The sequence below is a fragment of the Bos taurus genome, chromosome 22 (genome assembly GCF_002263795.3).
Source record: "Bos taurus isolate L1 Dominette 01449 registration number 42190680 breed Hereford chromosome 22, ARS-UCD2.0, whole genome shotgun sequence".
Classification (NCBI taxonomy): domain Eukaryota; kingdom Metazoa; phylum Chordata; class Mammalia; order Artiodactyla; family Bovidae; genus Bos; species Bos taurus.
Window position 1 is genome coordinate 28,367,019 of NC_037349.1, and position 27,841 is coordinate 28,394,859.

The window sequence follows — 27,841 nt, forward strand, 5'->3', positions numbered from 1 at the left end:
CAGTGGTGGCGCGTTAGTTACCAAGAGGCTCAAGAGCCTAGGCCTTCCAGCCACATCCTCAGGGCTCACAGCCCTGGATGTGCAGGCGGCATATTTGCCTGATGGGTTCAGACAATTGAAAGCCAGCCTTCACTTGAGTGACTGCTCACGTCTCCTCTGTTGTTTCAAAACTTAATCCCCCCGGGGGAGAAGACACCAGAGTCCCCAGATGGCTGCGCTGACCTTTGAGAACCTGAAGGTTTGGGCCCCCAGCTAGCAATCCAGCTGAAGCTCTTCGTCTGCATCTGACACCTTTCAGAGCTGCTGCCTTGGCTCCAAGAAGTTCCGTCAGTGGTTTTGCCAAAGAGGTGGTGGGTTCTGTGAATTTTGTTTCACACACGTTAACCTAGAGAAACGCACGCCTCCATTCTCCTAGCCGTGTGTGTGTAGGGGAGCATGCATATATACATACATGCCTTGTATGCATGCAAGCACATATATTCCAGACATGTACCAGCGCATGGGTTGTGATGTCAAATGTTTTTCTTATTGTGAGACCATCAAAAGGTGAAAAAAGAAGACTGTCCTAGATGACAGGATCGCAGTTTTGGTCACAGCCCTTTGAACCTGTGTCAGAGGCCGGCACATGTCTTTAAGTGTTGCCTGAAGTTGAACTTTTTTTCCTCCTCAGAGATAAAATCTAAGAATGAAGCCATGAGCAGTAACTATAACTCTGTGTCCAGACTAGAGACTGAGTTAGAAATGAATTATATTGACTCGAATGACTCGTGGGCCAGGGGATGGCCACTGGAAGGAACAAAGCCAGTCTTGCTCTTAACTTGTATCTTTTTAGATTCTTTTTTAAATTGAAGTATAGTTGATTTGCAATGTGTTAGTTTCTGCTGTACAGCAAAGTGATTCAGTTATATATTGGTTTCCCATTATGGTTTATCACAGAGCATTGAACAGAGTTCCCTGCGCTATACAGCGGGACTTGTGTTTCCGTCCTGTATCGACTAGCTTAGATCTGCTGACCCCAACCTCCCACTCCATCCCTTCTCCTCAGCCTGCATCTTAACTCCTTCTTCCAGAAGAAATGGACATAAATGAAGACAATGGAAATATTACAGGGGAGGTCCTGACTGTGCCGAGAAACACAACCAGAGAGACTCCAACTAAGACCTTAGACTCTCCCTGTGATCCTGCTGGAGTTTCCTGAGGGGAAAACAGAGACTCGGAACTGCAAGCAGGGCCGTTTTAACGTCCTTTCATCCTTTTTCAGGCATCCCTCAGCCCATGAATACTATGATCCAAACGACTACATCGCAGGCATCCATCAGGAGATGGACAGGGAGGAGCTGGAGCTAGAGGTAAGAAGAACATCTGCATCTCATGTAATCAGTCATTATTAAGGCAGTAAGTTCTCTATCAGCATATGTTATTGATGCTCATGTAAAGTACACTTTTCATGGATTTTGGAAGCACGTTTGGTGAGTCTAGAGCTGTCTGGAACACAGCTTTGCAAGAAGGACTATTTAATAGTCTTTACAAGACAACACTGCTTTTTGATGATCATTGTAACAATGCAGAGGTCATTAAAAAGCTATCAAATACCTTGGGAGCTCGATTTATGGAGGACGGTGTGTAACCAGAAGTGGGGTCAGCTGCTCGCTGCTCAAAAGCCATTAAAGAGGCCAGGTTAGTGGCAGCTTACGTCATGGGTAGTCTAGTCATCCGGTAGATAACTTCTCCCACCTGGCATCTGTAAGGTAGTATCTATAAGGCAGAATCATAGGATATGGCTCAGAATATTACCTATTACCTATAGCCCTTGAGAAGGAGCTAAAGGTCCTGTGTGGTTGTATGTTAAGTCACTTCAGTCGTGTCTGACTCTTTGCTGCCCTATGGACCACAGCCCACCAGGACCCTCTGTCCATGGGCTTCTCCTGGCAAGAATACTGGAGTGGGTTGCCATGCCCTCCTCCAGGGGATCTTCCTGACCCAGGGGTCATACCCACGTCTGTTTTGTCTCCTGCATTGGCAAGTGGGTTCTTTCCCAGGTCCTTAATTATGCTCAGTGACCAAAGTATTATTTGGTCTCCTTTGACTATTTCCTTTGTTTCTGCATGTTCTTCTCTGAGTAAACTAATTCTTCGGCTGAAGTTTTTCCACAGACAGAAGGCAGGCAGACCCATAGAGGTATAGACTTTGCAATTCCTTGGTATTATACTCAACTTCACAGTGGTGGGGTCTTAACGTTCGTCTTAGTTTCTGATGTCTTTGAGCATCTGATGGAAAGCTGTGGTCTCTCCCTGGAAAGATGCTCCTGTCTCTAAGAGTGCGCATGTGGTCTCTGGAGGGTCACTGAGTTCCACTGTATCTGCCTTATATTATCTGGCTGTATCCAGATACCAGCAGAACCACTGTTTGCTTTCTCTTTCCCTTTAACTCAACCCAGCTTATTTAGACAAGAAAATTGTAAAGTAAATACTTTATCACTTGCTGGGGCAGAAAATTCAGCATCAATTTCCATGAATGGAAGGTGCCGTAAACACACTGGACACGAGGCAGTGTTTCGAAATCCTAATGCCTGTCCCTGGTGCCGCCGAGGGCTGGACACCCAGGGCCGTTCTCTCCACTACCTCCTGCTTGCTTTCTCTTTGTCTGAGGACATAGGCTGATAGCAAAGAAGTGTTGAGACTAGCCCAAACTGAGTCTTTCTTCCTAAACAAAATAACTTTGTGTGAACTAAGGAAGTAACTTCTTTGCGTGAACTGAGAACAGCTTGCTTTGGACTGGAGTGAGCCGCTCTGAAACACCTCCCTTGGGCCTCGTTATTCAAAGTGTACTGCAAAAACTGGGGCGGCAGCACCTGAGGGGTTGTGAGACATGCAGAATCTGGGCCCTCAGACCTACAGAATCGGAGTCTGCATTTTACCAAGACCCCCAGGTGCTGCTTCCGTGCACGTGGTGAAGTCCCAGGGGCCCTGACCTGAAGGCCACAGGCCCAGATAAGCCCCGCTCCCACCTGCCCTTGTCACAGGTCACGTGATTGAGGCTTTGCGAGCTTCCTTCCCTGCGGTGTGAAGCTGTGCCTCCCAGCATCTTCATAGCACCCGCACCATCCGTGCAGAATGAGGCCTCATGGACTAGAGATGACTAAGGCCCTCGTGGACATTCAGGACTCGGCTCAGATTTCTTCCCATTCATACATAGGCAGCACAAAGACTCTGCACACGTGCTTACGTTCAGTTCTGCTCACCTGCTTTTACTGAGCATCTTACATTAAATATCCAGTTTGGTGCAAGAAACACAAAATCAGCAAGTCGTCACCCTGCCAGCCCTTAAGGAGCTCCTAGTACCTACTTTGGTTCATAGCAGTTAGCTTAGACACAAGCTTTTCATCTAGAGAACAAGACAGTGGCCATTCTCCATCTGTAGCCCCTGTGAGCAGTTACCATGAAGTTCAGTGAGTCCACACCAGGCAGGAAGACCGCTTTTACACTTGGACTTTTGTTGATAGCAGCTTAGATGTTTCCAGATTATTTCTGTTTACTAAGTGCCGTCTCCTAAAGCAAACCCGGTGGTTTCAGATGAGTGGCCTGTCCTCAGATCAGAGGTCAAGACTCAGGGAGATTCTTCCTGAACCTCCCTGGGGCGGCTCAGCAGGAGGGAACAGTGTCTGTACCTCCAGGAAGACTCTGTTTTTGGAGGCGTGCCTTTGGGAGGCACCCTGGTCAGTTCAAGAAGGTTAACGACCAGCAACACAGCCAAGAGCTGGGCTTCCGAAAGCAGACCCAGTTTTCAGAGGGAATGGTGTGCACCATCATCCCCACTTCCTTGCGAGATTTCTTAGCAGAGACAGGTTGTTGACAGTTCTAAAGTCCCATCAGCCTGTTGTACCCCCCCCACCCCCACCACCAACCCAGGCTTCCTGTGAATAGGGGGCCAGTCTCAACTGCTCATCATCTCAGTTGGATTAGATTAACATCTGCACCTTTTGAAAGGTAACTATTTCCATGGATATTATATGGGAGGAAAATACATGAGTGTTTGGGGATATTATGGAAGCAAATGCACAGAGAAAAACAGATGTTCTGTCCTTTAAAGTACACAAAATGATCATATTTAGGTAAGTGTCAAATCCCTGTTATTTTGAAACTGCTTAGCGTTAAAAGAATTACACCCAAGTATGCCCAAGGGTTGAGCCGCCAAATAATTACCCATAAATTTTCAGGTACTGAACACCTGCTCTGGATCTTCCTGTAAGCAATTAAGAAAGAAAATAGGCGTCTGAAGAAGGCTTCTTTCCGTCAGTCTATTGTTTGCATTTCCCAGTGGATTCATCAGTGGCATCCCAGCGTGGCTCTGAGGCCACCGTCACCTATGCTGTGTCCTGATGTCATTTTGAGATCAGAAAAGGAGAGCTACTTTCAACAAGGGGACTAAAACGAGCTCCAAACCAGGTCTCAGAGAGAAACATGAGTAGATCACGAGGGAAGTGAGGCCATCCTAGAAATAAATACAGGTTTTCCCCACCAACCTATGTGATTTTCTGTAGCCTTGAAGGCACAGCACCAGGGCGCCTCCAAGGAACCTTCTCACTACCCTCCCAGTTTCATAGGCACTTGCCCATTCTTCTCCTGTTCCCCTGCATCCAGAACCTTCCCCCAGCTCTGCTCTTCCCCCCCCCCCACCTCCACCTCCCCCACCCCGGGTCCTGGCCTCACTCAGTGTGGCTCATCTCCAGAGAAGCTTCCTTCCCACTCTCAGGCAGCCCTCGCCCAGCAGGACCATTCCCTCCTTGTTCGTCCTGCTCAGACAGTGCCTACGGATAGTAGCCACCCAGCCAGCATGTGTCGAATAAAGGAATAAAGGCCTTGTTACCCAGTCTCAAATATAGGGTCCTTAAACGTAAGTGCAGTCTTTTTAGAGGCTGTATCTCACATAGTGCCATGAATAGAGAAAGCATAGAGAGGATTTCTAGAAATGTGCACAGAACTTCTGGATCGATAAGGTCCTAAGAGTTATACTTGGGTAACCAGTCTTCCTTGAAGCGAATAAGCCACTAATATCCATCTCTGGGCCCTCCCCTGTGATTAAAGTGGCTGTCGTTGAAACCAAAAGCTTGGATCAGCCAAGGTGGAGTGGCCCTCTTACTTTTCTTAATTGAGCTATTGTGTCGATTTCGTCTAAAATGTCAGGCGTAGCTGTTCATTTTTATCCAGCCGTCCATCTAGACCAGTGAGCGACAGGACAGCAGTGGTGGGGGAGGCGGAATCCAGGTAATGGTAATACATTATGCATACCAGTTTGATTAATGGTCTTCTTTGCCATCTTATCTCCATCCTCAGAGATGGTATTGATGCCACCTATGCTTTCCGTGATGTGCTCAATCGTCTAAGCCTTTACCTCTAGCTTGGAGTGAGAATGAAATGTTGAGAATTTACAAGCCACCTAGTCAGTCTGAAGAACTGCAGTTTCCACTGAGCCTCAAAACTGTCTCTGGGGACATTAGCTGAGACTTTTCAGAGAGGTGAAATGACTTTCCCAGGGCAGCCTGGCTTGCAATTGGCAGAGCCAAGTTTATTTTTTATTTGGATCTTTAGTCTGCCTTGGCAAGTCTTTCAATTTTGTTGAGCATCTACCATGTACAGTACATAATAGACAGACACTGTTCTTTCTGTACAATTCATTATTCAACTATTACTGCGTTACTGTAATCTTCTTTATGAGCAGCCAAAGTAAATCCACAATGTATACAAATCCCAAGACAGGTTCAGCTCTTACACTGTTGTGTTTCCAGAGCTTCTGAAGACAAGAGCTCTTTATGTTTAACTAGTAGCAACTAGGCTCTTCTCTATGGTGGGGAACCATTCCCTGGAAATGGACTTTGCACAGCGAAGTCATATCATGTGCCTTTTTTAAATTAATGCCAAGAGATTAAACATGTTCATTTCTGGGTGATTAAGAATATAAATCATCATTCTGTTCTTTGCACTCTGTATAACTTTTATTTTTGGCAGTGCTTGTCTTTGTCGCTGCGCAGCCTTTTCTGTAGGTGTGGCAAGCAGGACTCCTCTGGTTGTGGTGCTCAAGGCTTCTCACTGTAGTGGCTTCTCTCATTGCAGAGCACAGGCTCTCGGGCCCTAGAGCACTGGCTCAGTAGCGGTGCCACACGGGTTTAGCTGCTCTGCAGCACGTGGGATCTTCCCGGATCAGGGAATCGAAACCAGGTCTCCTGCACTGGCAGGCAGACGCATTACCACTGAGCCACCAGGGAAGTCCTCTTTGCACTTTTCTGAACTTCTGTAAATATAAAAAAAATTTTTTTTAATTTTATATTATAGTTGAGTAACTATGTGGTGTTACTTTCAGATCTATAATAAAGTAATTCAGCTATACATATACAAGTGTCTATTCTTTTTCAAATTTGTGAGGTTATTACAGAATACTGAGCCAAGTTCCCTGTGCTATATACCAGGTCCCTTTCGGTTATTTATTTTCAATATAGAAGTGTATACATGTCAAACCCAGACTGCCCATATATCCCTCCCCCGGATCCCTCCCAACTCGTAGCCGTAAGTTCGTTCTCTGTGAGTCTGTTTTGGAAACTGCTCATTTGTTTCGACTAGAGAGCACCCACAAGTGATATCACAGGTTGTTTGTCCTCTGTCTGAGGTCCTTCACTTAGTATGGTCATGTCCAGGTCCATGCAGTTGCTGGAAAAGGCATTATTTCACTCTTTTTTTATGGCTAAGTCATATTCCATTGTATATGTATCTTCTTTACCCGTCCACCCATCCCTCTGACGACAGACATTTTGGTTCCTCGCATGTCTTGGCTGTTGTCAATAGTGCTGCAGTGAACATCTGGGTGCAAGTGTCCTTTCAAATTATGGTTCTCTTCCACACAGAGGCCCAGAAGTATGATTGACAGATACGGTAGCTCTAGTTTTTTAAGGAAGCCCCATGTTGTTCTCCATCGTGGATATTAACAATTTATCTTACCAAAAGCACTGTAGGAGGCTTCCCTTTTCTCCATGCCCTCCCTCTCCAGCATTCACTGCTTGTGGGCTTTTTGGTGATGACTGTTGTGACTGGTGTGAGGTGATACCACCTTCTAGTTCTGATGTGCAGTTACCAAATAATTAACAATGTAGAGCATCTTTTCATGTGTTTTCCAAAAAAAATCCAAAAAGCGTTATGTTAAATTTACCTTTCAAAACTGGCTTCTTGAAGGTCCTCCCTGTTTAGAATTTTTTTAGTTACCTACTCCAGAACATTTCTGGAGGCCAGATGTCTTTTACAGCCCCACAGGCCTTGTCACTATGAAGTACCCCCAGCACAGGTTTTCAAGTTGTTGTTACAGGAAATGTCTACGAGGCAACAGCGCTTTTTGATGCCCCATTCAGGTTATTTGGGCAACAAGCGTCCAAGATACAGTTGTGTTCCTGGTTTGTAGATTCCAGTGGAATGGGCCAAAAAAAAGACCCCATGTCTGGGTACTTCTTTTCCCTTACCATGTACCCCCAAGACAATCCCAAGCCCTCCCATAACTGAGATGCTGAGGATACTGTCGTATTTAAGTGGAGCAACTCCAAGAAAGGAGCTGCCAGGAACAGCAGCAGCAGGAGACTTGGAGACCAGGTACTTTTTCTGAGCTCTTCTGGCCCAGAGGGTCCACTGTCCATTGTGTACACTAGGCTTGGCTGAGCTGTAAGAGGACCCACCTGGATCTGGAGGTTGGAGTCCCATCCACAAGGGATGGGGCAGTCCAGGTCCAAGTGGGGCTCATTTGCAGGCACGTCCTCCCCAGCTTCTTCATCTCCATCACAGTGTAGCCCTCTGGACCCAAGGTTTCTCAGGCTCCAAGGACGTGACGGCAGCCCAGGTCACCAAGGCCCGAGGGAAGTATCACTGACTTGTCTTTATTTTTCTTTTTAGATTGTTTATTTTATATTGGAATATAGTTGACTTACAGTGTTGTTTATTTTAGGGGTACAGCCAATTGACTGATTTATACATAAACATCTATCTAATCTTTTAGGGGTTATGTTCCCATATAGGTTATTACGGAGTGTTGCGTTCCCTATACCATACAGTAGGTCCTTGCTGATTATCTGTTTCACATATATCACAGGGTACAGGTTAATCCCAGCTGCCTCCTAACTTATCCCTCCCTCCCCATCACCCACCTTTTCCCTTTGGGGCGCATACGTTTGTCTTCTAAGTTGGTGACTCCGTTCGTGTTTTGACAGGCTGTGTGTCGTTCTCTGACTTCATTTGCTTAGTGTGATCATCTCCAGGTCCATCCATGTTGCTAGAAAAGGTCTTAGTTCAGTTTTTTTTCAATTGCCGTGGCATATTCCATTGTATAATGTGCCATATCTTGTTTATCCATTCGTCGGTCAGTGCATCTTTTGGTGGCTTCCATGTCTTGGCTGTTGTAGACAGTGCTCCAGTGAACACTGGGGTGCATTTGTCTTTGGGAATTTGTTGAGAAAGTTTCCTTTCTGGTTATAAAAGTAACATATCTGTTGGAAGAAATTGGAAGAATCAGAAGGGGGAAGTTCAGAGAAAGAAATCATCCCACCAGTAGCAATATGAACTAATGTCCACTTCAATAAGTAGTTCTTCAACTATCTGGCAATCAAAATATTGATGAAAATGGGGTAGAAATGATTTTCAAGTTACATTTTTATGAAAATCATACTGATTGTAGATTTCACACTGCTTACATTACTGGCACTGGGCCAAATGAGTATCTTTTTTTTTTTTTAAACACATCAGACCCCCATCTCTCACATTTCTTATGAGTCTTCCTAGCTCCTACTTGAATACTCTTAGCACATCATGCTGGTTTTTTCCCCCAAGAAAGACTTTTCACTTTCCTGGGTTCTTAAATGGATCCCTCAATTCTAGATGCGTGTTACAGAGTCATGCTTCTGAGACTATCAGTGGTGGAAGTCCAGGATGACCAGGTTAGGTGGGTGGTTACATTTTTAACATGTCACTGACCAATATATATGTGATTCTACCAAAGTGAGACTCTATATAACTCACCCCTTGCCTGCCTCTTCAGTTCAATAATACTGAGTCTTATGCCTTAGTCGATGAGACAAGTCTGAAAATCGTATCCTTGGCCATCAGGACAGAGTCTCAAACACTGCCCTTGGTTTCCGTACTTACCTCATCATGACCCCGAGGCATACTTCACGTCCTATTAGAATGAAGCCCAGCAGAGCTCTGATACCTTTTGATCTTTCTGAAGAGCTGTTCATCTTGGTGGTTGATCATTCAATGAAAACTATAACCTGTATTAGGATTTGTACTCTGGTAGAAGTCATATCACAGTATTTGTTTTTCTTAGTTGCGTCTTAAAACCTCTCCAGTTAGCCTTCTCCCTGCTTTGGTTGCATATGTACTTGTTCCAGAACCAGCTGGCTTCTACCGTGAAGCCAGGGCTCAGGGGCTGCAGTGGTACATTTGGGCCCAAACAAGTCATCATGAAATCCCCACGGATTTCCACTACCTCTTGTGGTGGTTTAGTCATGTCCGACTCTTCTAGGATCCCATGGACTGTAGCCTGCCAGGCTCCTCTGTCCATGGGATTCTCCAGGCAAGGATACTGGAGTGGGTTGCCATTTCCTTCTCCAGGGGATCTTCCAGATCCAGGGATTGAACCCACGTCTCCTGCATTGGCAAGGGGTTCTTTCCCACTGAACCACCAGGGAAGCCCACATTACCTGTTAGGAAAGCACTAAAACAGAGCAAGTCTCGCCTTTGTCTGTCCCCCGATGAAGTGTGACCTGAGGTGGAGACTCGGGCATGCAGCTGGGACGTGAGGATGCTGTGAGACCACTACGTGGGCAGTGTGCACATAGGCAACTCCACAGTATCTGTAAAGAACACACCCTTGCGGTTGAACGTCTGGTGCCTCTGTGACTGCTTAGTCTTTTCCTCAAAACACAAGGAAAGATAATAGGATTTCATTTCTGGGTAATATACCAGATTGCTAAAGCTTTAATGAGGAAGTCACTGAATTAATTAACATGTCAATATTCAGAAAATAAAATTATCTTATTGGGGGTGGGGGCACGTGAGAAACACACACACTTGGCTACAAACAACTGCTGTGACTTGGGTTAGAAACCGCCTGCACACAATCATCCTTCCTGTTTCCTGTAGACTTTCTCCGGGCCAGGCGATGCGCTGAGCTCGGCGGTCTTGTCTCAGTCACTCTCCACCCTGTCCAAGCGGCAGGATGACACGCACCAGTGAGGAAACAGGCTTAGATATAGTCACAAGCCCATAAAACCCAATGATGAAGCTGCTAGAAAGAGCGGGAATCTGCCCTCAGAGCCCCAGCTCGTCAGCAGCACCTCCACAGTAGCCATAAAGACTGCTGAAAATATCAAGCAGAGCTTGGCAGTCTTCACTTAAAAGTTACTCAAGGCTTCCCAGGATGCTGAAATAAAATCCAAGCTCCCCACACTGGCCTAGTGGCCCCTTTACGTGACCACCCTCAGGGCACCTCTCTTTTCCTTGCTCACAGGGCCTTAGCACCTCCAGTTCTTCCACCTAGAAAGTGTCCATGGTATTGGGCACCCAGGGAGGGAGTTCAGGAGTGTCTGCTCCATAACTGCTTTGAGCTTCACCAAAGAAACAACCCTATCCTCACCACCATCTAAGAGGAGCCAGGAGCAAGGAAATAGTCCCAGAGACAGGCCCCATCTTGGAGCCCCTCCTGGTTAGTAAGCAGCTAGCAGTAAACACCGGACCAGGGGATCTGCCTGGAAACTTACTAGCAGGCGGCCCTTTGCACAGGCCTGTACTTGGGTGCTGTGGAGTCTCGCCTGGGCGGTTGGCAGTGCGGGCAGAAGGGGAGACGGGGCCTAGGAATGCTTTCAGAGAACCAGGCCTCTTGCTCCCAAGGCTCCAACCATTTTCAAAGTTCTGACTTCATTCCGAAGCACAGTTTAATTGTCAAATACAGTGGCGCTCGCTGTGCCCATGTGTCTCGCATTTGGGCTCACTTCGCTTTTATCTTATTTAATTTGTTGTAATAGCGTCTGAAACTAATTTCTCGACTGTAAATATCACAGCTGTTGTGGAAAGCATTAATTGCATGCTATCACGTTACCCTCCTTCCTTGGATCAATTTATGTGTAATCTGTTTGCAAGTTCTATTACTGCACATATTAAGGGAACGCAACGTGAAATAATCTAACCAAACACATTGGAAACATTTGTACTGAAATGGCTGGATGGTTTGGAAATATTCTCATTGGTGGCAGACATTGAAAGAATGCTTTTGAAAAGACCGACACCAGAAGTCTCGATGCTGTGTGAAATATGGATAATTTTTCTTCGGTGGGATCAATAAAATAACTATTTTCAAAATGACTTTATATTGACTGAAAGGTCAGAAATGCCCTCGGCATTGATCTCTTGCCTATAATCACCTTTTGTTTAGTAAGTTAACCGCTCTGCCCACAGCAAATGCAAAGAAATCCAGTTCATCATTTAAACAAAATGTTTTTTAAAGCATCTGATGTCCTCCCAGCCATCTCTGCCTGTTGGAGTCTCACAGGGAATGCCCTTTTCTTTGTCTAGGAAGTGGATCTCTACAGAATGAACAGCCAGGACAAGCTGGGCCTCACGGTGTGCTACCGGACAGATGATGAAGATGACATTGGCATCTATATAAGCGAGGTATTGAGGCTCATTTTTTATAACTATCGTAGCAGGACAGAGGCTGTATTCTTTCTTTCCTTTTAATGTGTTAAGCAGCTCTGGCTTATTGAGATGTCTTTGGAAAGACACAGGCAGATTTCTTTGTCCCCTTTATCACACTCCATGAAACTACCCTACATAGGGGTTAAGTTCTAATGTCAGCGCATAAGGCAAAATTATCCTTCAGAAGCCTGCAAATCGGCCATAAAATGGAGCCGTTTGCTTGGTTTTGTGTATTCAACCCCGAGGGAAAAGCAGATTCCCGTTTCCCATCTCCAGTTCACTGAATGGGATGGGGGAGGGAGTCATTTACACTTTTTCAAGTATTTCTGTTTCTCTTGATTTTTTTTCTTTTGCTAGAATGTATATCATTGAGTTCACAGTGCAACTTCGAAGTATTGGGTTGGCCCAAAGATTCATTTGGTATTTTCCATCATGAACTTTTTGACCAACCCAATACACAGACGGAAGTATTTTCTTCTTCCCAGAGAAGCCAATGCAAAGCAGATGATTTCAGTATGGGTATCTCACCTTGCAGCCCATCTTTAGTAGCACACAAGCCCCATTCTATCAGGAAATAAAATCCATCTCGATGGGCTGAACCAAGGGATGTGACTACTAGGCTTTCTACCCATCCCGTTGAGTAGACTTCATCTACTAAGCTTCAGCTGGCCCACCAGTACTGCATGTGGGGGTGTCTCTCTAAAATGCAATCCCACTTGTCTCAACTAGATTCTGTTTGTCAAGTTCCTTTCCAAAATGTAATATACACATTTGGCAAAATAATGACATTACTACTGCTAGACCACATAATGAAAGGTACCCTTTCACGTGTATGCCAGCACACTTTTGCTTTTCCTTTCTGGGTATGAAACAACTGTTAGCTGTGCCTCTCCATCCCCTCAGGTGGGCAGGGAAGCAGGGTTGCGGGCACGAGTCCAGGACCACGGCCTGGAAAGGGCTTGGAAACGTTATCAATCCATGTTTGTGTCTCCCTGCACGACACTGAGTCTTGTTTATTCCTCTGTAAAACAAAAACAGAGGGATGAGCATGATGACGTGTTAGAGGCAGACTTTGGACGGTGCTCTTGGTTTCTTTTCGTGCATGTCTGAGTTACCCACTCAGTGCCGTGTGTTTCAGATTGACCCTAACAGCATTGCGGCCAAGGACGGGCGCATCCGAGAAGGAGACCGCATTATCCAGGTAGGTCAGCGTCCTCTGTTCATTCACTTAAGAGCAGACTGCTTCAGGTAATAGCTTTAGGGCTGAAAATGCAGAAGTTAACAAACAGCTATCGGTATTGCAAAACCAGATGTGTGGTGAGGCAGACCAGTTAAATTAGGGTCGAAATACCAGCTCTGGAAAACACCAGGACACAGGGCATGGTAGGGCCCGAGACAAACTGGAGAGAGGCTGCCCCATCTAAACAGGCAGGCCGCCCCCGCGCCTTACACCACACAAGTCAGCTCGTCTCACTTCCTGTCCTTCTCTTTGGACCAAAGATGACACAGGACAAATCAGGTCCACAGTTCTTGTGACCCCAAATAATGCTCATTTTATCTTTCTCTGAAGGATTCATTTTGGTCCAGGCATTTCAACTTTATGCAGTCTTTTAAACTTTCTGACTCAGCAGGTAACTACTCTATAGAATGGCTTTTAAGAGTAATTTATCTGTAAATGATATCTGTTGCTCTTTGGAGTCAAAATGAGACCATCTGAATATAGAGACACAGATGTAGAGAACAAATACATGGGAGAAATTGAGAGACTGGGATTGACATATATATACACTACTGATACTAGATGTAAAATAGAGAACTAATAAGAACCTACTGTAGAGCACAGGGCACTGGATTTCATGCCCTGTGGTGACCTAAATGGGAGGGGGTATACATATGCGCACTGCTGAGTCCCTTTGCTGTGCGGGAGAAGCTAACACCACATTTTAGAGCAACTCTACTGCAATCAAAATTAATATAAAATACACCACTTGTTCCTCTTGTAGCTAGTCTGTTTTTTATTGTTAAATTAAAAATTAAAATACAGATAACATCTTTCTGTTGCTGTACGGTTGCTTTAAAATGCGTTCCTTTAGGGTTTATTACAGGATATTGAATATAGTTCCCTGTGCTCCACAGGGGGACCCTGTTGTTTTAGCCATTGTGTGTGTGTGTGTGTGTGTGTGTGTATATGTATCATGTACACAAACTTCTACAACCCATTCCTCTCCTTTCTCCTAGCCAAAGAGCAGTCTACTCCTACATCTCTGAATCTGTTTCTGCTTTATAAATAGCTTCATTTGTGTCATATTTTAGATACCACATAGCAGCTATCATATGGCATTCATGTCTCTCTCTCCCTGACCTACTTCACTGAGTATGATAATATCTATTAATAGCTGCATCCACGTTGCTGCAGATGGCTTATTTCAGTCTTTTTATGGCTGAGTAGTATTCCATTGTGTGTTAAGTACCACCTCTTTGTTTCTGCTGTACACCGACGTGAATCAGCTACACGGATACATATGTCCCGTGTCACCACAGGGCAGAGGCTTCTGTGCTGTGCAGTAGGAACTCATTCGTTATCTATCTATGCATAGTATCAATAGTGTCCATATGTCAATCCCAGTTCACCCCACCCCTCCCCCTCTTGGTGTCCATTCATTTGTTCTCTACATCGGTTTCTCTACCACTGTATTGCAGGTAAGTTTATCTCTATCATTTTTCTAATTTCCACAGGCATGCAGGCATTAATGTATATTTGTTTTTCTGGCTTACCTTACTCTGTATCACTGTCTCTAGGTCCATCTGTGTCTCTCCAAATGACACAATTTCTTTCCTTCTTATGGCTGAGACATACTCCATGGTACATATGTTCCACATCTTTATTCATTCCTCTGCTGCTGGACAATAAGTTGCTTCCAGTCCTACCTAGCTATTGTAAAGAGTGCTGCTATGAACACAGGGACACATGCATCTTTTTGCATTAGTGTTTGGTCTGAATATATGCCCAGGATTGGGGTTTCTGGATCATATGGTAGTTCTGTTATGCCCTTTTTTAAATCTCGCAGAAATTGAGATTGTTTTCTTACGGGTAGAAGGCTTACCTTGTACTTCTGCTCATTCCTTTCTTCTCATTTATAATCCACTCTGTTTCTCTCTATCACTATATACCTCCCTATGAGTAATTTTCATTTCCGTTTCCACTGCTTATTCTATACTTCCCTGGACTTCAACCCAACTTTTATTCCTAAAGGGGCTGAATCCTCAGTAGTAACTGCTTTTTCAGTTGCTTTAGTTTTCCACAAGCATCTACCACTGGGTCTGGAAACACTGAGTTCCTTACCTGCCCTCTCTGCCTTCACTGCGCTGCAGCAAGTGTTAACCGAGATCGATGATGCCCTGTGCTGTTATAAGGCATAAGACTCAGATGGAAGGCTCAATCTTCCAGCTTGTAAGTGGGACCATTGCTGAGTCCCCTGGAGCTGAGACCTCCAGACCAGCAGAGCTCAAAGGTGACCGGACAGAAAGCAAAAATCCTGCAAGAGAGGGATCAGGTGTGATGGTGAGATTGTATAATGCTGCTGCTACTGCTAAGTCGCTTCAGACATGTCTGACTCTATGCGACCCCATAGACGGCAGCCCACCAGGCTCCCCCGTCCCTGGGATTTTCCAGGCAAGAGTACTGGAGTGGGGTTCTCCGGAGATTGTATCATACTGTTGTATGTATATTGTATATATACGACAAGTATTGTATAATACTGTTTATATGTGTAACCTAGAAAAATGGTACAGATGAACTTATCTGCCTTTGTCCCACCTAAAGATGTTGGTGTCAAACCTGGAACACAAAACACCCTAAATAATACCATCATATTCACATCAGACCCATTGCTTCTTTTCTTCCATATTTTTCAGAAACATCTGTAGTCATGCTTAAGTATATTCCACTTATACTCCTTCCTGAATATACTTAATTCTGTCTTGTTAAATTGCTTAGATGTTTTCCCTCTTCACAACACTGTGATTTCTCTCAGTGCGGCCTTCTGGAGTCCTAGGTACTCCTATTCACACAGCCTCATCTCGTGAACTACTCCTATGGAGTCTGTCTCCTATAGCAGAGACAGTGCTTCAGACTGAACAAGGCCTTTGCTTGTGGAAACGAGCATTCTTTTCAACCTACCTGGAAGTTCTCTGTTCCAGCTGTGCTTGGGCAATGGATGCAGGCTTGAAATAATAGAGAATCGTGTTCAACAATCTAATCATGCTACCATCCACCCCTCCACCTTTTTCTTTGTAGATTAATGGAATAGAGGTACAGAACCGTGAAGAGGCTGTAGCTCTGCTAACCAGTGAAGAAAACAAGAACTTCTCATTGCTAATTGCCAGGCCCGAGCTCCAGGTAAGGCGGCTTCCAGCACATAGTCTGTAGTTGTAAAATCACTAACGGAGTTCCTGCCCTGCAGAAAATACATTGAATCAGAACTTGAAGGTACCCTGTGCCCCGAAAAGGTAATCTGACTTCCAGTCTATCTCTTGCTTTGGCCTTTTAAGGGAGGTGCAGATATCCACCTTGGCATTTACACGGCATGCCCAGAAGCTTCATTAATGCAGGGAGTGTAATGAAGGAAAAGAGGAAGAAACATAATGGCATGGAAAAACACAGCCAGGGTCATGGCCATCAAAATGTTTGACTGCCCAAGACCCCGACCACTTTCTGTGTGGGTCTCATTACAATGGCAGAGTGCAAGAAACATACAGCCTGATGACTATAGTTACCAACACTGTAATGACTACTGGAAATTTGCTAGGAGTGAAGTTCAGGTACTCTCATCACACACACTACAGTAGTAACTGTGAGATGATACGTTAATTGACTGTAGTCATTATTCCACTATGCACATCAAATCATCACAATGTACATCTTACCCGTAATAGTTTTTACTTTTAAAAAGCAAAAGAAACATTACTGAGCAGACTTTTTCTTAAAGGGCCAAGTAAGAAATGTGACTGGCTTTGGGGGTTGTATATGGTCTGTGGTGCAGCTGCAGGCCAGATGTGTAGATCTCAGACCCCTGACTAGTCTGCTTTTTATGAGCAAGAGAGACAAGAGCCTGATAAAGGCGACAGGCCCTTGCCCAAGACTAAGAGGTAGTTAGCAGACCTACCTTTGTTCATCAGAAAGAACTCTGTCCCAAACTGCCCGCGCTTTCTCCTTGGGGCCTGCTAAACTTGGGTGTGGGCCCAGCAGGAGAGGAGCCAGGGCTGTGGCTCTCTGATCCCCTAACTCAGTGGCGGCCTTCACGGCAAGTAGCTGAAGTGCATGAAGGCACTTAACCCTGCAACAGCAAAACAGCAGGGCACAGCCTCGCCCCTAGATGTGTGGTGGAGGGTGGGAGGGGTCTTTACCTTGAGGATGGGGTCAGTGTCTGTCAGAGAGCCAAACAACAGGCAGACTGCATTGGGATGACTCCTGGAGGAAGCCTAGAAATGCGATTCCCCAAGGTCATGTCCTTTCCTAAAAATGAATAAAATAGAAGAAGCAAAAAGGGCCTCTTCTGAAGCCTGTGTGGGTGGCTGCCTCTCCACAGCTGGACGAGGGCTGGCTGGATGACGACAGGAACGACTTTCTGGATGACCTGCACATGGACATGCTGGAGGAGCAGCACCACCAGGCCATGCAGTTCACGGCCAGCGTCCTGCAGCAGGTACCGCTGGCTGCCCCTCCCTCCCAACAGCAGGGAAGTCTGCTGCCCACCCCACCCCCCACCCCATGATGCTTAGGATCCTGAGAAACCCACCAGCTGGCAAAAGAAAATCAGTGCTTTTTCTGTCTGCCCACCAATGAAAAGCAAGCTGATATCCTCCCAGACCGAGAGAGTGCTGCTGGGCTTAGAAAGCAGAACAGTAATGCCAAGGTACCACTGACCTTCTGATACTTGTTTGGAAAACACACGTGACAAAGAGCAGATCAGAGAAAGCAATTCCCTCTGTTAACCTCAGCTGCTTGGCGCCCTTTCCCCTCCCGTCCTCTGCCACCACCATTGTCAGAGATGCTGGAACCACTCCAGTGCCTTAGGCACTGAAGGATGTCCTCTGTGCCTCCTGCTTCCTGGTAAGAGGTACTGGAAGAGCCGCAATCATTCAGTAGGTCCAGTGATCGTCCTCCTTTCCCAGATGGAGGTGAAGCGGCTCACCTAGGGGAACTTCTCAAGCTAACTATCTCAGGAACCCAAGTCCCTCCCTCCCTCCTACCGGAAAAGTGGCACCCGGGACCATCCCTCCAGCCTCCCTCCCCGTGACCAAGTGTTCTTGTTTTCTGTCGTGTAGAAGAAGCACGAGGAAGACGGGGGAACTACAGACACGGCCACCATCCTGTCCAACCAGCACGAGAAAGACAGCGGCGTGGGCCGGACGGACGAGAGCACACGCAATGACGAGAGCTCGGAGCAGGAGAACAACGGCGACGATGCCCCTGCGGCCTCCCCGCCGCTGGCCGGGCAGAGGAAGCTCACTTGCAGCCAGGACACCCTGGGCAGCGGCGACCTGCCCTTCAGCAACGAGTCCTTCATCTCGGCCGACTGCGCCGACGCCGACTACCTGGGCATCCCCGTGGACGAGTGCGAGCGCTTCCGCGAGCTGCTGGAGCTCAAGTGCCAGGTGAAGAGCGCCGGCCCCTACGGCCTCTACTACCCCGGCAGCACCCTGGACGCCAGCAAGAGCGACCCCGAGAGCGTGGACAAGGAGCTAGAGCTGCTCAACGAGGAGCTGCGCAGCATCGAGCTGGAGTGCCTCAGCATCGTGCGCGCGCACAAGATGCAGCAGCTCAAGGAGCAGTTCCGCGAGCCCTGGATGCTGCACAACAGCGGCTTCCGCAACTACAACACCAGCGTGGACGGGCGCAGGCGCGAGCTCGCGGACATCACCGAGCTGCCCGAGAAGTCCGACAAAGACAGCTCGAGCGCCTACAACACCGGCGAGAGCTGCCGCAGCACCCCACTCACCTTGGAGATGTCCCCCGACAACTCCCTGCGGAGGGCGGCCGAGGGAGAAGGTGCCGCGGAAGCTTACGGGCCGTCCCCCAAGAACCTGCTCTCCATCACGGAAGATTCCGAGGGGGGCTCCCCGAACTACAGCCCTTCCCCTAAGGAGCTGGATCCCAGCCCGGCTCCGGAGAGCAAAGAGAGGAAGCCCAGCGACGAAGGTGGCGGCGGCAGCGGGAGCCCCACCCCCGGCGCAAAGCTGGGAGGCTCGTACCTGCCGCCCTTCCCGCACTCGCCCTACAAGCACGCCCACATCCCCGCGCACGCACAGCACTACCAGAGCTACATGCAGCTGATCCAGCAGAAGTCGGCCGTCGAGTACGCGCAGAGCCAGATGAGCCTGGTGAGCATGTGCAAGGACCTGAACTCCGCCAACCAGTCGGAGCCGAGGATGGAGTGGAAGGTGAAGATCCGCAGCGACGGCACGCGCTACATCACCAAGCGCCCGGTGCGGGATCGCCTGTTGCGGGAGCGCGCGCTGAAGATCCGAGAAGAGCGCAGCGGCATGACCACGGACGACGACGCGGTGAGCGAGCTGAAGATGGGGCGCTACTGGAGCAAGGAGGAGAGGAAGCAGCACGTGGTGAGGGCCAAGGAGCAGAGGCGGCGGCGCGAGTTCATGATGCAGAGCCGGCTCGATTGCCTGAAGGAGCAGCAGGGGGCCGACGACAGGAAGGAGATGAATATCCTCGAACTCAGCCACAAAAAGATGATGAAGAAGAGGAATAAAAAGATATTTGATAACTGGATGACAATCCAAGAACTCTTAACCCACGGCGCAAAATCGCCAGACGGCACTAGAGTATACAATTCATTCCTCTCGGTGACTACTGTATAATTTTCACTTCTGCATTATGTACATAAAAGCGAACACTACCATTGGGGTAGCAATTCCTGCCTCGTTCAATGCGGCAAGTTTTTGTATATAAGATAAATCGCAACATCATGTTTATAGTCTAAATTAGCGAGCCCTACCACTCTGGGTGTCTTAAGTGGAGAAAAACCACCCTTAACTACTATCCTGGAAGGCAATATTAACCAAACAGCTTTTTTTTCAAACAGCAAGGATACTTTTTTACTCCTTACCTTTTACATAAAGTTTTTAAATTTCAAAAAGATCTTTTACTACGCATACCTTCACAGAATAATTTGTTTAAACTATATTCATATTAAGAAAGTTAAACACGCTTTTTTCCTTTTCTGCTAAAAACACAGATACGACTGCTGGTATGTATTTTAATGGAGCTCTATTTTATAATGTTACTTTGCTGAATGTGTTTCATAGGAGTGACCATTAATATATTATTTAGGTCAAAGCTTCAACTCAAACCCACCAAACTCTGTGGTTAACTATATATAATGCACATAACCAAACCAGAGGTGTTTAGAATTGGGATACACAGTAAACATTTTTTCTGGTTAAAGTTCCCAAGAGAGTGTAAAGGTTTTAACAGAAGGCAAAATATAATGCAACTTTGTGGGAGTTTACAGCATGTTTGCAAATACTGCAACTCATTGGAGGACTTTTTGCATGTACAGGAAAGTTGTGGATGGAGAAGGTTTGTGGAATTTTAAGTGCTCATTGTAGGAGAAACCTTTGCTTTGTAGATTCAAAGGGAGACTTTTACAAGCAAATTCACAGAATCATGATTAGTTATAAACAAGTAAATGAAGTTAAATTATTATTTTCTATGTTTTGAAGTGTTCCTCATTTTGCAGTGGTGCCTATAAAATAAAAGCCTTTTTTGCAGTGTTTCCTTCTTTCCTTCATTGTCTTACTTGATGCTTTAGAAGAATTTGAGTGTTTCAGATCATCCAATACCTTCATCCTGCCTGGAATCCAAAGACAGATGTACAAAGTCTGTTAGGAAAAAAAAAAGGAATCAAACACTCACCATTTACTCTAGCCTTACAGAAAGCCTCAACTTGACCCACGTCTACCCTACAGACTTGAACAAGCAAGTTTATCAACCAACATCATGTTTACAATTTCTGTGAAATTTCTTTGGTTTCTGGCAACCATTACTGCCTGTCAGTAATATCTAACATCTCTGAGATGTTGGATTTCTAAGACACATCTGCAAAATCCATAATATTTCCATAGAATAACAAGGTACACCAAAGTAGGTGGGCTTCAAAACTGGTATCTTTCAGACTCCAACAACCCACAGGATTCTACATAATGAATTTGTTACATACTGTTCCCTGATTACAACATTCACACAAGTTTCAACTATAATACCTCCTGAAAAGACACATACATGAATGAATGAATGAGATTACAAAGTGTATCATTTTCACTTACCTTGATGCCAGATAATTTCTCACTGAAACTTGAAGTATCCAGGTATTTAGGTGTCTGCGACTTAGATTCCTTCAACACACCCTGTTTGAACCAAAATTCCTCCCTTGCAGTCAGAAAAGACTTATTAGTAGTCATACTTCCATTAGAACAACCTAATGAAGATAAGACACTGATATCTTAATGGGGAGGAATAAACATATCTGTTCATTGCCTCTGCAAGACCAGGCACTGCAAAGATCATTACCCATGCTACGTGAGTTTTTGCAAAAGGTGGACTATTAGCACCATGGTTTTCAATACTCTCCAAGGTCAAGTTCCAACAGATGATTGGATCTTTGGCTCCAGCTCTCTTACCTCCCATCTGTCCTCACTAGTCCACGTGTTACCAAGACCCAGAACAGTCAGATGGATTACAAGTTGCTGTGAGACATATACAGGTTGTAAGAGTTAAGTGCGTGGGTTTCTCTGGGGAAATAGCTTTACCTGCCTCATGCGTTCTCATTAAAGATCAGAGTGTTATATATTGGCACAAGGAGGGCAGACTTCTGATTCTCCATAACAGCCACTCCCCCTGGATGGGTGACTCAACTTTATTCCTAAAATCTAAGGGGAAAGAAATGAGAATTTACTGATTATCCAGTGCTATACCTTTCAACACAGTAGCCACTAGCTACAGCTGGCTATTAAACACATACAAATACGGTTAGTCTAAACCGAGCTGTTCTGAGAAAATGTCTTTCAAAGACGTAGTACTAAAAAAAAGACAAAATACTTCAGTAGTTCTTTGCATGTTGAAATGATAATACTTCGCATATCTTGGATTAAATTATTTCAATTTCAGCTTTTTACTTTTTCAGGTGGTTACTAAAAACATTTAAATCACAGATGTGACTCAACACTTTATTTCTATTGGCTAGCACCAATACCGGAGAAGGCAAGGCACCCGACCCCAGTACTCTTGCCTGGAAAATCCCATGGACGGAGGAGCCTGGTGGGCTGCCGTCTATGGGGTTGCACAGAGTCGGACACGACTGAAGCAACTTAGCAGCAGCAGCAGCACCAATACAGACCAAAACACGAGACCTCTCCAAATTCACAGGCCAGTTCTGCCAGGCAGAGGGCCTTGTCAACAGGTCAGATTAAGAGCGGTGTCCAGATGAGTGTAGGGCTGTGATCTAAGTTTGCACCCCCTGATACCCAACCCTTTACCTTCCCCGCTCTGCCTCCACCAGCTTCTCAAGAAGTAATTCTAAGTCTCTGGGTTGGGCTACTCCTTGTAGCCTAGTCAACATCATGATAAAAGGAACTGCTTCAAAGTGACAGACATTTCACTCGGTTCCCCTTGGAGTTTTAAGTGACAAAATATTCTAACACCACTGGCAAAAACATATGACATAAAAATCTAGGAACTGGAGGCACTAATTAAGCTTTTCATCTTTTAAATGAAAACAGGATGCCCTAAAAAGCAAGAACCACAAATGTGATGCAGCAGGACTATCCACTGCCAGGGGAAAGCTAGTTAGAGAACTCATGAGGATTATAAACTAAACTTTGAAAAGTAACCAAATACATTATCTAGTTGGAGTCTAAGAAGTAGGTTACAGGTTACTTGTTAGCAAAATTGCCCAGAACCGAAGAAGCAAACAATTCTGCCAGAAGCAACCACAACTCCCACTTTTATTTCAGCTTCCCAATTGTTTTAAGTGCATTAAGATTTCTGCAGAATATCAACTAATTAAAAAGAAATCACTAAAATGGAGATAAGATGCAAGAATTCTCATGGCTACTGCTGTACTCTTCAATTTTGATTAAACATGAATTCCCTAAAGCAGTCAGAAAACAAAGTGTGGTTCTTTGAGTTTTGTTCAGATGGGTTTTCCTGCTTACAGGATCCATTTTCCTTAGCTTCCAGTTTGAACTAATCCTGAAAGGGCAGGGGCCATGGGGCCGTGTGTTCTGCCTGTAGCCTGGCACTGCCTTTTAATGGCAGAAAGCTGACCTCAGTGCACTCAGCATCTTTTTAAAATGAAAAATGAGAAATTAATGATCCTTACTTGAATGGGGCTATTGCAGAGTTACATTTGCTTACCAATTTGGTAATTCTAGAAAAAATCCTCAGAAACCAAATGAAACTCCCCAGATGTCAGAGCCTCTCAAAAATATATCAGGATTAAATGGAACTGTGTTCATTCCTCCTCCTCAGCTGCCACCCCAGACTATGGGTTTGATTTGAAGAATCATCACTATCTCTATGCTCCAGGCGCTGTGTCAGAAACCAACATGGATTTGTTCAGCCAGGAGTTTTTGTGCCTGCTGTGTTTAAGATCATAATGAGTTCTCATGGAGCTCTCCTCAGCTCAGTTCAGTCACTCAGTCGTGTCCGACTCTTTGCGATCCTGTAGACTGCAGCACGCCAGCCTTCCCTGTCCATCACCAACTCCCAAAGCCTACTCAAACTCATGTCCATCGAATCAGTGATGCCATCCAACCATCTCATCCTCTGTCGTCCCCTTCTCCTCCCACCTTCAATCTTTCCCAGCATCACGGTCTTTTCTAATGAACCAGTTCTCATCAGGTGGCCAAAGTATTAAATAAGAAAAGAAAAATCCAATCATCACACCAATACTTTAAACATACTTTAAACATATCAACAAGGTTAGAGGTGGAGGGCAGATAGGAGATCAAGTGCCGGATTTCAGGGAGGGTCTCTCATAGAGTTACGGTTGAGCTGAGAGCCAGTGGATGGATGTTAGTTAACTGGGAAGACAAGTCATATTTGAGGCAAAGCAAACCATGTGTGCAAAGGCCCAGAGGTGGGCACACTTTAAATAAACATGCTGTATTTCAAACAAACCAGTGTACTTGACAGAATGATGGGTAGTAAGAGTGGGGAGACAGGTAGGAGCCAAACAGCTGAGAGTACTCTGGTTCAATTTTACATATACAAGCCCACTCAGCAAAGGATCAGCAAGTCAGTCACTCAGAGTAAAAAACCTGCCTGGGCAGAGTAGGAAAGTGGTCCTCCCTCTCCTCCTCCCTCCCTTCATATTTAGACACAACTCATCAGGAAGGAAGAGTCACAGACACCGAGAACAGACTGGAGGGCGTCAAGGGGGAGGCAGTTGAGAGAGCGATGGAGTGGGAGGTCGGTGTTATCAGACATAACCTTTTATATGTAGAACAGATAGACAACAAGGTCCTACTGTATAGCATGGGGAACTGTACTCAATTTTTCCAATGGAAAAGAATATTTTAAAGAACACACACACACATAAATATAACTGAATCACCTTGCTGTACAGCAGTAATTAACACTGTAAATCAACTGTACTTCAATAATAAAAGAATAGAGCAGCCACTGTAGGAAAAAATTTTAATAAATAAAAATACTTAAAGAGGAGACGAAAGTGAAATTTGGATGCCCAGGAAACAAATTGTACGTGTATCGCCTGAGCCTGGAGACCACTCAGGGCATGGGCCAAGCCTACACTCATGCTACAGATGAAATATTTGTGTCCCCGGGAAACCTAATCCCTAAGGTGACGTGTGAGAAGATGGACCCTCTGGGAAGTGATCGGCTCATGAGGCTGGAGTCCTCATGAATGGGATCAGCACCCTATGAAAGAGGCCCTCCAGAGACCCCACCTCCACCATGCAATGAGACAGAAGATGCCCACTGCAATCCCCAAGAGGGCTGCTCCCGAGCCTGAGCTTGCTGACACCTGGGTCTCAGACATCCAGTGGTCAGAGATGAGAGACATTTCTTCTGTTTAGAAGCCACCCCATCTTATCGTATTTTGTTAACAGCAGTCAGAACAGATAGAGACATTTGGTTTCTCTTGAGGGAATCACCACCTGGTACCAAATGCTACTACAACCATTTCTCAGAAAACTCTAAAAGGACGCCAGATCTGAGTTACAAATTCGGGCTCTACTGTAGCTGGCAGGGGACAAAGGTCTGTCTAAGGACGTGAAGTGCAGTTGACTGGCTTGCCTCTGAGACCTGGGTTCGATCCCTGGGTTTGGGAAGATCCTCTGGAGAAGGGAAAGGCTACCCACTCCAGTATTCTGGCCTGGAGAATTCCATGGACTGTATAGTCCATGGGATCGCAAAGAGTCAGACACCACTGAGCAACTTTCATAGTACAGAGTTCTCTCTGATCTAAAAAATACAGACATGAAGCCAGCTCTCAATGAAAGTTAATTCACTGTGCAAACTCAGGGAACTCTTATTTAAAAAGTCTGAATGCTTACATGTTACAGGCTCTCTGGTCACAAGATCCGCCCGCACACCACCCCTCCCTGGGGTGTGGATGCCCACCATTCCGCCATTGCTCTGTGGTCCGCATGCACACAATCTTTTCTTTACTCGCCAGCTCTACAATGCCCCCTCCCCCACCACAGCATAAAGAACTGTTTTCCCTTAGGCAACCTGACTGAATACATGAGATTTCCCACTGGGGAGGAGAAGCCAACCCCGGTCCTACCTGGCCCACCTGCCAGGATTCCACACGGATCACGGAAGTGGCTGAATGAAGAAGGGCAGACACACGGGGAAGAAGAGCAAAGAGAGCTTTGCCCTGCTGCCCATCTGCCTTCAGCCCTTCTCAGCCCTTCAAGTGGCCAAGGAGCATCTACTACATACTGATCCCTCTGCTGGGACCAGGAACACACTGGGGGCAAGACAGATGAATCCCCTTCACAGAATACCCCTTCTGCCAGTGGCAAGCTAAAAAAGAAAAAAAAAAAAAAAAAAGTGCAAATAAACAAAAGACTTGCAAATCATATTGGGCAAACAAGCACAGGCTGAGAGAAGCACTACCCACTCAAGCAGGGGTCTCACAATAGGATCCCTGAACTCACAGCACCAGCAGCACCTGCGATATTACTGGAAATGGAAGTTCTTGGGCCCCACCCCAGACCAACTGATTTGGACACTTAGAGGTCACGCAGTCTGCTTTCTTCAAGCGACGAGATGCATGCCAAAGTTTCAGAAACTGTAAACAAACAGGAATTTTGACTGTTTTGGTTCTGAAGGGTTTTTTTTTTTCCTTGTTGGTTTCTTTTGACCCCTAATTCTTAGACCAGTTCCTGACATAGCAGGGGCCTTAGAGAATATGTGGAGTGAACCATCAGGTGGGTTATTGTACTTTAAGCTGGATTATCAGAAAAAAACACCCTAAATATCTAAGTGAGCTCTAAAGTTGGGGAAAGAGACAGCCATGCACAGTGTGGGCAAGGATATTCCATTCCACCTCTCACAGAAAGTACAAAAGCCCTCGGGTAGGAAGGCATTTTCTCTGGAACCAGACTGCCTGACAAGCCATGCTTTGCAGTTTCAGTGTCCCATCTCTGATTCTAGGATCCAGAGTCTTATCCACCCTCAAGGAACACAAAGGTAGGCATCCTCATTGCTTAATGAGCAGTTGAAAAACCTACCCTCTCTGTAAGCAGGACTGCCTTTCTTATTTGGCTGCGCTTGTAAAAGCAGGGCCTGCTGTAGCCCAGGCCCTCCTTTAAAGAGCCTGGCTGGTTCTCCCCTCAGGGTGAACTCTCAGTGACCTTGGACAAAGCGCTTCCCAGCTGTCACCCAGTAAGCAAGGTGCAAGACCCGGGGTAGTCTGACTTCCTACACTGTAACCCGCAGTCCTCCTCACTTCAAGACAATAAACAAGGAATGCTCCAGAACAAATTCAAGACAGCTTCATAAAAAGATGAACAACAGCTGATGAAAGAAAGCAATGACAAATACGACTGCAGTGACTCAAGGTGCCTGGAGCCAGAGGAGCAGGCTGGGTCAGGTCAAAGCTGATACTCACAGCACTGTCAAGACCCAGCTGCGGTCTACACAACACACAAGGCCAACCAGCCTGAGAGATCTCCCACATTCACCTTCATCCAGAAAACAAAAAAAAGATGCAATCTTTCCTCTAATTACACCCCTTGGGAAAATATCCTTTTAATACTAAAAAATACCTGCAGAATATTAACATAGATACTTTTTATAGTTATAAAAGGGAAAGAATGTGCTGTAGATGTCTTTAAGATCCCCACCATATTTTTTCACTTCTAGCAGACGATCAGAGCTTAGATGAGGGGCAAGTAAACTTTTTCAGTAAGTATCTTAGGTTATGTGGGGCCAGAGACAGAATCAAGGATATGAACATTCCCACAACTTTCAGTGATGAACTTCAAAGTATATGAGTACAATTTTTAGAAATACAGGACTACTAATGACAAGAATGGGATCAAGATATGTGTGTGTGTCGGGGGGGTAACATTTTGCTTACCTGGGGATCAAAGCTAAGGGTTCCTATCATTAAATTGGTTACAAATATTCATCAGTAAAAACCATTCTTCAATCATGGGCTGTAAAATAACAGATGGCAGACTGCATTTAGCTCATGGGCCCTAGTTTGCTGATTTCTAGCTGAGATCCTGTATTAGGATTCTCCGAAGCAGTAGCGTGAGAGTGAGTATGAGAGAGAATGTCTGGGTGTGTGTCAGATAGAAAGGTATTTTCTATAAGGAATTGGCTGTGTGTGTGTACACACAGATACATGTGTATGGATGTAGGCAGAGAGATATTTTCTATAAGGGACTGGCTCACATACTTGTGCAGGCAAGCAAGTCCCATGATGTGCATGGCAAGCTAGCAAGCTGGAACCCAGGAGAGCCAATGATGCAGTCCTGGTTGGAAGGCTGGTCGGCTCGAGACCCAGGAATTGCTAATGTGTCAGCTTGAGCCCAAAGGCAAGAAAAGGCTGATGTCCTAG

At 45.8% G+C, this 27,841-nt stretch overlaps 1 protein-coding gene and 1 long non-coding RNA gene across 2 annotated transcripts in view; one reads left to right on the plus strand and one right to left on the minus strand.

Annotated features, from left to right (window-relative positions):
* Positions 1–20,515, plus strand: part of PDZRN3 (PDZ domain containing ring finger 3) — a 269,294-nt gene extending 248,779 nt beyond the window's left edge. Inside the window, exons 5-10 of the mRNA XM_002696956.7 lie at positions 1,262–1,349; positions 11,598–11,696; positions 12,859–12,921; positions 16,018–16,119; positions 17,309–17,425; positions 18,048–20,515. Of these exons, the coding sequence (XP_002697002.2) occupies positions 1,262–1,349; positions 11,598–11,696; positions 12,859–12,921; positions 16,018–16,119; positions 17,309–17,425; positions 18,048–19,598 (2,020 nt within the window). The 3' untranslated portion in view covers positions 19,599–20,515. The remainder of the gene's footprint in view (positions 1–1,261; positions 1,350–11,597; positions 11,697–12,858; positions 12,922–16,017; positions 16,120–17,308; positions 17,426–18,047) is intronic.
* Positions 3,190–16,022, minus strand: LOC112443503 (uncharacterized). The gene is made up of 3 exons (XR_009492360.1): positions 15,901–16,022; positions 8,177–15,256; positions 3,190–6,288 (listed from the first exon to the last, which is right to left on the minus strand). It is a non-coding gene; the product is annotated as an uncharacterized lncRNA (long non-coding RNA).
* Positions 20,516–27,841: the final 7,326 nt, after the last annotated feature.